The sequence below is a fragment of the Rhea americana genome, unplaced genomic scaffold (genome assembly GCF_003343005.1).
Source record: "Rhea americana isolate MKP2758 unplaced genomic scaffold, rheAme1 scaffold_125, whole genome shotgun sequence".
Classification (NCBI taxonomy): domain Eukaryota; kingdom Metazoa; phylum Chordata; class Aves; order Rheiformes; family Rheidae; genus Rhea; species Rhea americana.
Genome location: NW_028185317.1, coordinates 1,693,196 through 1,703,434, shown reverse-complemented (window position 1 = coordinate 1,703,434; position 10,239 = coordinate 1,693,196). Strand labels below are relative to the sequence as shown.

The 10,239-nt window shown below is 52.1% G+C and overlaps 1 protein-coding gene across 1 annotated transcript; it reads left to right on the top strand.

Moving 5' to 3' along the window:
* Positions 1-1,939: 1,939 nt before the first annotated feature.
* On the top strand, positions 1,940-6,346 carry CYSLTR1 (cysteinyl leukotriene receptor 1). Its single transcript, XM_085325972.1, has 2 exons — positions 1,940-2,000; positions 3,468-6,346. The coding sequence occupies exon 2, from the start codon at positions 3,513-3,515 to the stop codon at positions 4,548-4,550; it is 1,038 nt and encodes a 345-aa protein (XP_085182098.1). The 5' UTR covers positions 1,940-2,000; positions 3,468-3,512; the 3' UTR covers positions 4,551-6,346.
* The last annotated feature ends 3,893 nt before the right edge of the window (positions 6,347-10,239 follow it).

Here is a 10,239-nt window from a genome sequence, read left to right as displayed (position 1 = left end):
CGGGGCCCCCGGCTCGCGGGGCTCCGCAGCGGCTGCCCGCGGCTGCGCTCGCTTCCCCTCGCCGCGAAGCTTGGAGGAGAACTAAACTGGACCGTGTCTTAGCTGTTGAGGGTTTGCCTGGAGTCCGGTGTTTTTCTTCTTCAGGTGTAGCTGACCCTTGTTGGCTGTGGACTTTCCTAAGCAGCTGAATTTACCAGCACGTAACTAAATAGTTTAATCAGCTGTGACGAGACAAATAAAAAGTGATAAATTGGTATTTGTCTTTGTTTGCTATGATGCAAATGTGATCAAAAGCCCCATCTAGAAAAGTTTTTTTTTTTAACAGATGCATTTGTATATTTGGAGCTCTCCAGTACTACAGCTGTTTGCATCAGTTGCATCTGTTTTCATTTTGGTTACAAAAAAACATTTTAAATTATGTTTAGATACATGAGGTGAGAAACCTCGGGGCAGAAAGGGAGCTGCTCTGAAATGTAATGTCTGCCAGCATGTATCACTAGCACCGTCTCAGAAGGCAGGAATAAATGTGAAATTTGGAGTTGAGCTTGTTGGAGCCGCAGGCCAGACGGGCAAGTTGTGCTTCGTCGCAGCGCCAGAGCTCGCAGCGCTGCCGCACGGGTGCCCACCTGGTACTTTCCTTCGGTGGGTTTTGCATGACACCATTGCTTTTATGTGAGACCTTCTAGTTTACCCACATTGTCCACACAGCCTAGTTTGCCCCTTTTCTGTTCACTCTTCATAATGATCATGTTGTCTAAAGATGGGAAGGACATGACCCAATATGCTTCATAATCTCAAATATCTTTTTTTTTTTTTTTTTTTTTTTAAGTCTGAGAAAAAACAGATATATGATGTCTTGGTGAGCATACAGATTTTATCTGTATAGATTTTCTCAAGCTAATTGAGACAGTAATTTCTCACCCTGCATTGAGACAGTGCACGGCACTGGTGTTTGCGCGGCGGGTCGGGCTGCTAGGCATTAAAGCAGTGATAAGGGCAGCGGCGGTGGGAGTGTGATTACCTGGGTCAGATTGTCTAGGTGGATAAAGACCAGGAGAGGGGATCATGCAGTTTTGCTCAGGGAGTGTTACGTTCTCTCTCTGCCCCAAGCAATTTGTTAAAATCAGATAAACATCACTGCAAACATATCCTTAGCTGTATCTCCAAAATTTTAAAACCTTGTTGGAGTGATGCTCTTTTGATGACCTTCCTGCCTGAAGCGAAGACCAGGGRTGGCTCAGGACCCCACGGGGGCACCTCCTCCCTCCACGCGTTGCCAGCCGGGCACTGCAAAGCAGAAGTGTTTGCTGGGGGAGGCTCTCGCTGGGGGATTTGTGATGCCCGGGGCACGGGGCTGCAGGGCTGCTGCTGCTCTGCGTGGCCGGTCCCGTGAGCATGAGGACCCCAAACTCAGCCAGACTGGGGCTGAGCTCTGCCCTCCGCCTGGCAAAGCCATTAGGTGCACTGGCCATCTTGCAAACAAAATCATGTTTATGAGCGGGTTATTTGCAGTGAGCATCTCTAGGCATAAACTTCATTTATGCCAGATTCACCAAGCCAAGGTGAGCTGCAAACGATGACATATAATGTGCTGATCTGATACTCAGCAGAGCTGCGTTGTATCTACGTGGCCTCCTTTGCCCAGAGATCTTCGTGCCATCACACAAGCTCTCAGTTGCACGCACTTACCTTCACACAAATAGTCAAAGGGGGGAAAAACGTCCTCTGCTGTGGCAGATTTTGCTTCCTGTCACATCTGTGTACCCTCATTGACATCTGTTGGGCTTTAATGTGTTTTGTGCATTGCAGACAGTCAAAGGGCTATTTTAAGACTGCAGATTCTCGGATAGCTGAGACTTGCCTGAAACCTGGCAGCCTTGAGCATCCGGCTTTGGTTCTGAATTCCTGGTGCATCATGGAGACTGAGTAGCCTGGGAGATGGTCATACTGCAACGCTGCCAGGCTGTGCACTCAACATCAGTTTGGAGCACATCCATAGTGTGTGTTCTCATAACCTATCTTATCCCTGCTRTTACTTTCATCCTTGATTTTCTTCAAGTCATGTTATTTTGCTGCTTGTATCGGGTACTTCTGATGATCAGGGCTTTGTAGAATCTCACTTGCAATCTGAGATTATTTATCTGAACCATGAGATACTGAAAATGAATGAGAAAAATATATAAGGGTATGTTTTGCTCTTACTTTACTTTAGGGAAAATCCAAATTAGAAATCTGCTATCTCTCTCCATGCAAATAGATACTTAAACAGATCAGTAAATCTTCAAGAAAGAATGGCTGAGCAGACCTGAAACCGAATCCCGGCCCTAGAGGCTAACTGCTTTGGAAAACGCCACTCAAAGCAGTATGCAGATGCAAGCCCCTCACTAGGGAGCTGCCTTGGTATTCCAGGTGTCTCCGAACCCGAAGGGAGGCATGAACCTTGCTGCAGCTTCCCAGGGTGTCTGGGGAACRTGGCAGCTCCCAGCAGCAAAGGCTCCAGAGTGAGACTGGAGCCCCGATGTTTCCTGTGCATTTTAGTGATCCTTCATGTTCTTCAGAAATAATAGTTGATGCTTTTTCCAAGGCCAATAACTAAATGTTTTTATTAGCACAGCAAGTTAAAAAGTTCTGCCTGTGAATGGGGGAGAACAATGCAGAAAAATTAGGGCARCTGATGCACATCTGTTCCTGCGCTGAGCAGCCTCTGCCTTGGAATAGTCTTCCAAGCTCTATGCAAAGGATCTGGGCTCTCTAACGGTTTTGTTGTTTGTTTTTCTGGATAAAGGCTTCTTTGACTACTTTTTTGCTGTTTCAAGACCCATCATGTGGACTTTCTCCTACAGGGATCTGTCCTTACCCAGACAGGCTTGGAGATGGGAGCCAGCATTTGCCAGACAACGTGGAGAGGCAGAACTGAACAGTTATTGATGACTAGATTTGGTCTTTAGATTTTAAATCACATAYTGCTGTTGACACCTTCCTTATTCCTCGTTACTGCTTTGGTTCCCAGGGACTCTGACCTTGCATGGTGTCTCCCTCTGTCCTGTTGCTGATCATGGGCTCRTGGTGGCAGCAGCAGAGATGTGTTTCTTACTGCTCCATGAGGTGTGGAAATCTAAGAGAGCCTCAGGGCAGAGGCTTTTCAGAAGCTTCCAGCAGCGGTTTGAGCTCTACCACATGTAACCTCCAGAGGAAACCTTGCTGAGACTTCAGAGGAGGAAGGATGCAGCCACTGCTGAGGGCTTCTGAAAATGTGACTCTTCATCTTAGAGCTTGAGAACAGCAGCTATAATTTTTCTGTGAATAGTTAAATAACCCATATCTAATACCTTAGGTCTGTACAGATCCACATCCTTTCCTAGCTGCTGCCTTATAAAAGAGGGATTATAGTCTTTTCTCCTGTTTAACAATTGTGTTTTATTTTCACATGCTGCTTTATATAACTCACCTCACTTTTTCATCCTTAGGGCTGAAATTCATTGCCAGGCAAAATCGGTCATTGCCTAGGAAACATGACCATCCTKTCTGACAACTTGTCGTGCCACCACGCCATCGATGACTTCCGCAACAGAGTGTACTCCACGTTGTATTCCATGATCTCGATTATGGGCTTTGTGGGAAATGGCGTCGTCCTGTATGTACTCATAAAAACGTAYCGGCAGAAGACCGCCTTCCAGATATACATGCTTAACCTTGCCGTTTCCGACTTTCTGTGTATTTGCACACTGCCTCTTCGTGTTGTGTATTATGTCCACAAAGGAAACTGGTTCTTCAGTGATTTCTTATGCAGGATCAGTTCGTAYGCGCTCTATGTCAACCTGTATTGCAGCATTTTTTTCATGACTGCAATGAGCTTCTTCCGTTGCATAGCCATCGTTTTTCCAGTCCAGAATATCAACTTGGTAACAGAGAAAAAGGCTAAACTGGTCTGCTTTGGCATCTGGATTTTCGTTACCCTCACGAGCGCTCCCTTTCTACGCAATGGAAGTTACGAACATGGCAACAAGACCAAGTGCTTCGAGCCTCCCGAAAATTCCCAGAAGACAAATCTAGTCGTGATCCTGGATTTCATTGCCCTGTTTGTGGGCTTCATTTTTCCTTTCGTTGTCATAACTATCTGTTACACCATGATCATACGGACCTTACTGAGAAATTCCTTGAAGAAGAATCAGGCTAACCGCAAGAAAGCCATCTGGATGATCGTCATCGTGACAGCTACCTTCCTGATCAGCTTCACCCCCTACCACATCCTGCGCACAGTCCATCTCCACGTGCTGAGGCTGAAGAACGCCAGCTGCGAGGATGCCATCTACTTGCAGAAGGCCGTGGTCGTCACGCTGCCCCTGGCCGCTTCCAACTGTTGCTTTGACCCGCTCCTCTATTTCTTCTCGGGGGGCAACTTTCGGAAGAGGCTCACCACGTTTAGGAAGGCCTCTTCCTCCAGCTTAACACAAGCATTCAGGAAAAAGTTCTCCATAAAAGAGAAGGACGAGGAACCCTTTGGAGAAAGCCACAGAGAAAACGGGACTGTGTCTGTGGTCCCTTCGTAGGGTGGCCGGGCTTCCCCGCGCCATCTCAAGCAGGCAGCAGAGCTCGCAAAACTGTTCCGGTAGAAATGAGGAAAGCCCGCACGTCGCTGCCGCAATTAGATACGTGATAATTGGAGCGGACGGTCTCCGGTTTATCCCGCTCGGGAGTGGTGCCGGCACGGTGGCTGGCGAGGAGCTGCCCGCCGTGCCGGCGCGCCCCCAGCCRCCCCGGGCAGCAGGAAGGGGCCGACGGGACGACAAGCCGGTGCCGGCGACCTCCTCCGAGCCCACGTCCGGGCACCCGCATCGCTCTGCGAGGTGACGAGGAGCGGCGCTTCCCCAGGTCCCCTCCTGCCGCGCTTCCTCGGCGCGAGAGCCGCGGCAGCGCGCCGCCCGGCCCGGCCCCCCGCCTGCCGTCTCGGCCTCGCTGGAGGGCAGGTGGACTTCACACGCGTCCCCTGGGAGCAGCTTGGCGTCGGCGTGGCGTGCATTTACTGCGTGTCGGTGAATTGTCCCCTGCAGTGCAATGGGTGTGCAAAACCCCGTGCGTGTGTGCGGCTCCGTGAATGCCCAYGCTGGCATTACAGCTAGAGCTGCGCGAGCTCAGAGTCCAGTGCAGAACCCAACCTCCCCGCTTGAGAGTCAGTAGAAGTGGTCCTTTTTTTTTTTTTTTTTAACCAAATATGATTGCTCTGCGGCCCCACGCAAGACGGTCTGTCTTTCTGACATCTTGCAAAGATGCAGCCCCAGGCCCATGGGAGGATCTTTGGGAAAAACTGGACACGAGGTGTCCGAGTGCCAAATGTCCATCATGAGCCTGGGCGACACAGGGCTGAAACCTGTTTTGCATGCAGCATGATGAAAAGAGGGTTTGGGCCATGTTTTCTTTGTAAACAGAAACTTCCAAATCTGCAAAATCACAAAGCATTCCTGTGCTTTTCAGGTGAACCTGCCAAAATGTAACCGTGCTGCCTTCCTTTCGGTGGGCGCAGCAAAGTCTGCGCGGCGGGATGCGTGATCCATCCAGAGAGAAATAGAGCTTCGCATGGGATTAAGATTTTAGCCAGAAAACAGGGGTTAATGATGAAAAGCAAACATGTTATGCTGTTGTGGTTTTTAAGAAGTTACTTGATGTTATCTTACATAAAGAGAATTGTGACACTGTAAAACAAGAGTGAGCCAGAGGGTTTGGGTCTGTGGCCAGGGAGGGGGGTCTGCTAGAGAGAAATGATCTCTGCGCTGACACAGGAGGGTAAATGTTCTCTGGGTCATCCAAAAGCATTTTAAAAAGTGAATTCAGCTGCAAAATAACTTATGGATGTGAATTTTTAACAAACCTGAAACCCCTTTAGAAAATTTTAGGGGCCTATAAATGGGGAAAAGCCTGGAGACTGTTTGCGTGGAGCCGGGTTCGTGGGCACCGTTCCCCCAGGGCCTGCTGCAGGCGCAGCGCAGCGCAGTTCTGCAGGTACAGACTGCGCTGGGGAAATGCCTGTAGCATGGGAAAGGGCTAAAACTGCTTCTTAAGGGTTACTACGGAGTATTATAAATGTGTCTCAAAGCATAAGGGAATGTGTCACTGTAAATATAAATCACCCTGAGAAACTGAGTTTCAGAATATATAGAAATAATATGCACCTTCCCAAATTTTTATTGTTGGTGTATTGTACAGTAGAGCTATATATAAAAATATGTTACAAACCATCATGAAGACCATGCAAATGGCAGGAGAAATGGCACATTTTTTTTGCAATGGGGAAAAGCTATTTATGAAACAAGACTTGAGCAAATTAAGCGGACGTGTTGCAAATCAAATTTTAAGAAACACTCTGTTCTCTGCGTCTTATTTTCTGCAYGTACAGGTTCTTCCTTGCTGCGATACGTTCTTACCTGCACCCAGCACTAGCATGTCTCCCGATGATCCTTTATAATGATAAAATAAAGCTTGGGGCRCTGCCAGCGGGGGCCCGGCGGGTTTGGATGGTGAGTCGGGACGCAAGAGGCGCGTGCACAAGGCGCGAGTGGCAGCACTTGCACGCRTGCAAACGAGACGCCGGGAAGAGGGGGGAGGAGGAAGGCGGTGCTGGTACAGCAGCACRCCTGCCGGAAAAGGCACGGCGGAGTTGCATGCTTGGAACTGCACTTCTTGGACGCGCAAGCCGCGATCCGTGGTGCAAGAGTGTCACCTAGCGCTTCGTCACGCGCCGGGCGCCGCGAGGTTTCCGCTGCCCCGCGGAAGCTGGAGGCACCCGCCGGCCTCGGCTCCGCGCCCGCAGCTTCGTCTGCTCCCGGCTGCGTCGGGCGCTGCGGCCCCCGTTCCGCTCGCCGGCCTTTGGGGTTTTCCCTCTYCACCTGCATCCTGCTTTTTTCCCTCGTTTCCCGGACTGATTCGCAGGCTGGGCGGGAGCGGGGCGCGCGGCCGGGGGGCGCGCGGTGAGACCTCCGTGGGCAGATCGAGGCACAGAGGCCTCCCCTCCACTCCCCCGYCGCCGCCACCACCTTCCCGGGGAGCAAAGCGCAACGAAATCGCCCGATACGAGAGAGAAAAATCTGCGTTTTGTGCTGCTCGAGGCAGCCGTCGCCTCCGCTCCAAGGGATTGCAGCGCAGCGGAGGACGTGCGCGTCCCGCACCGGGAAGGGGTGACGCAGGCTTTCCCTTAGCGAGCACGAAATCCTGCTCCAGCAAACGCCCGGGGCACCGTGCCTCCCGCGCAGGTAGCTCCCCCCGCTTTGGGCCTTGGCGGCAATGTTCAGGACGAATTTCTCTAACTGCAGATGAGATCTCCATGCGCGGGGGTAAAACGGCCCTTGGGTTTCCCGGAGACCAGTGCAAATCTGGGTTTCCAGCAGAGCCCGGCCGTGGCTCTGATTGATTGCTAGAAAAAAAGTGGTAAAAATGAAGGAAAGTACCTGAGATACTGAGACCCCATCGGTGTAAGTGATGTGCTCCTAGGAATGCATAGGGAATCAAGTGATCACAGCGGTTTCTTCCACGTGCCTTTAAAAATGGCCTGAAAGCAGGCCGACGAGAGGAGCCGCTCCGGCCGGCAGGCCCGAGTTACAGATCCATCTCTTGGCGCGCGGAGCTGCAAGTTTGGGGATTGCACTTTAGCGCTCCGAAACTATAAATTTCAGCTCTGCGAGCGTCCACATGTACCGACAAATATTTCGAGAATTTGCAGGCTTGACTCCAGGCTGAAACGAGCCCGTTTCCTCCCCATCGGGGCAGCTTCCCGCGCAGCAGGACTGCTCGCCCGGCAAAGCGAGGACCCTTGCTCAGGTTCATAAATACATTCCAGGTGGAGTTTTAAACCGGCGGGGTTTTAAGGGGTAGCAAAACCATGACCCTATCTTGGTCGCTAATGACAGCTCAAGCGGGGGCCCCGCTGGCACGCGGCCGGCAGCGCGGTGCAGGGTCCAGCCCGTTCTCGCGGGCTGCGTCGCGCCGGGATTTTTAGGAGCGGTGCCCTTTCACCGTCACTTTTTCAAGGGAAAAAGGGATGCAGAGCCTCCACGCAACTGGCCTTGAGCTGCCGCTGACTGGCGGCAGCGCCTGCTCCGGCGCGCGTCCCTTTCCTTCGCCACCCCTCCCGGCCGGGCCGGCGGCCCCCGGGGCGGCGTGTCCTCCTCCGGCCCCCGCGCCAACGGCCCCGGCTCTTTCGGCGCGTCCCTGCCRGCTCCGAGTCGCCCGCTTTTCCGCAGCAGGGCATGACCGGGAGCCCGGGCATGGCCCRCGTCCAAGCTAAATTTCTAAACACGGTCGCTCTCCCCTGCGGTGGGAAGTTCTTCCGATGAAGCAACTCGTTGCAACCACGCGGCGTTGCACCGGGTTTGCACAAATATCAAGGCATCGATCGCAGCAGCTTTGGCGAGGAGTGGCCACGTGCCCTCCGCCGCGGGAGCTGAACCCCCAGGCGGGTTACATGGTCCGCTTTTCTGGGTTTCCTCCGTTTACTTCTACCGGATTTTTTTTTTTTTTTAACAGCCATGCGTTGCAACGGTAGATACCGAATACGCTGCGCTATAGCAGAGGGGCTCTCATGCTGGTGACTCTTCTCTAGTTAGAGGGATGTTGTGAGAGTTAGTCGATGGTTGCAAGGSGAAAAAAAAAAGAAATATAAGGTATTATCCACTGAAGCTGAAAAATCTTTGTCTGTGATATTGCTCTTGCGTCAAGGCAACGAGAAAGGAGCAAAACATCATCGCTTTGGCCACGCTGTGTACAAGGAGTCTCCTGATTTCCGTTCACGTATCGCTCCTGCTTTGTCTARCTGAAGAATTCCTGGGATAGTGAATAGAAGAAAACTGTTCAGATCCCCCCTTTCACAGAAAACCTCAACAGCAGCAGTGATAATGAAAAGTTAAAGCTGAGACTCAATCAAGTATTCAGACCAGAGAAGACCAAGAGCTGATGGTTGAATCCCAAGTTTGATTCAGTTATACAAAAAATAGAATAAATGCTTCACCCACCAGTTTCCCTATAAAACGGAAACCTTTACAGATTGCCAGCTCTTTAATCCAAAATACAAAGACGCTACCAATGTGAGCCGGGCTTTCCCGGGATCACTGGGAGACGGCGGGGATTTGGGGCTGTTGGGTGGTATAACTAAATCAGGGGGTTGCTTGTCTCTTTTTATTTTATTATTAAACTAGRGGAGGGGGCTCCTTTTTCTTTGCTTCTCCTGCGCAGCAGCGCTGCAGCRCCGTGCCGCCTTCGCCATCCTAGCTGGCGTAAACACAGTTCAGGCTGCCTGCAGAGGAGAGCCTCTATGTTTAAATAACCATGGCTTTTGTGCCCAGTTTTCGCTACAGAATGCTATATGTAAGCGCAAACCTCCTTCTGCAAGGACAGCGGTGGCAAGGCAGCCGGGCGGTAGGGGAAGAGCCGGCCCCGATGCCGGCGAGCCCCGCCGCTCTCCCAGAGCCCGGCGCACCTTTCCACGGCTCCTCCGTCCTGTAAAATAGCCGCCCGTAACCTCTAACAAAGGCGGGGACCGGCGGAGCTCGCCGAGCGACGCTGCCCGGCTTTCGCCCGGGCTGCCCCTGCGCGCGGCTCCCGCAGGGTGCCGGGGCCGCTGCCCCGGCCGCGTCCCAGGCCCAGCGCCGTTCCCGCAGCCAGGCTGAAGTAACGGCCGAGAGGGGAAGTGAAAAGCATGTTGCTTCATTTTTTTACGAAACAAGAGTCGCGTATTTCTACATTTTCTTGTTTTTAGCCAGATGGCTGGAATAAGTCCTGAGGACGTGCACGTGGGTTGGGGCTTTTGCTTACAGGTGGCCTTAGTGGGGTGACGAGTCCTRCTGGATTATTCACAGTACACATAGTTAATTTTTGGAGGCTTTTCTTAACCTCTGTTTGAAGTGTGCAGGATGAACAGGAGCCAAGAGGGTCATTTTCGCTGCGAGCACCAGGACAGCCCAGGTGCGCCAGGACGCTGCCCCGGGGACGCGACCCAGAGCTCCCCAACCCCCGGCATCCTGCGAGCCGCCTCGAAGCAGGYCGCTCAGACACGTCCCGTAGCGAGAGACGAGGGGGGAGGCGGGGAGAGGCCAGTTGCTTTTCTTCTGCCTCTTGCACAACAGGGCTCTTCTTCATTTTAATAGCAGGTTCTGCCAGCCGGGCAGCAGGGAAAGGAGCCTGGTGCAGCCACAGCGGGCCTTGCCCTTCGCCCGTCTCGGCTGCTTTTGGAGGGTGGGAAACGAGATCCATGAC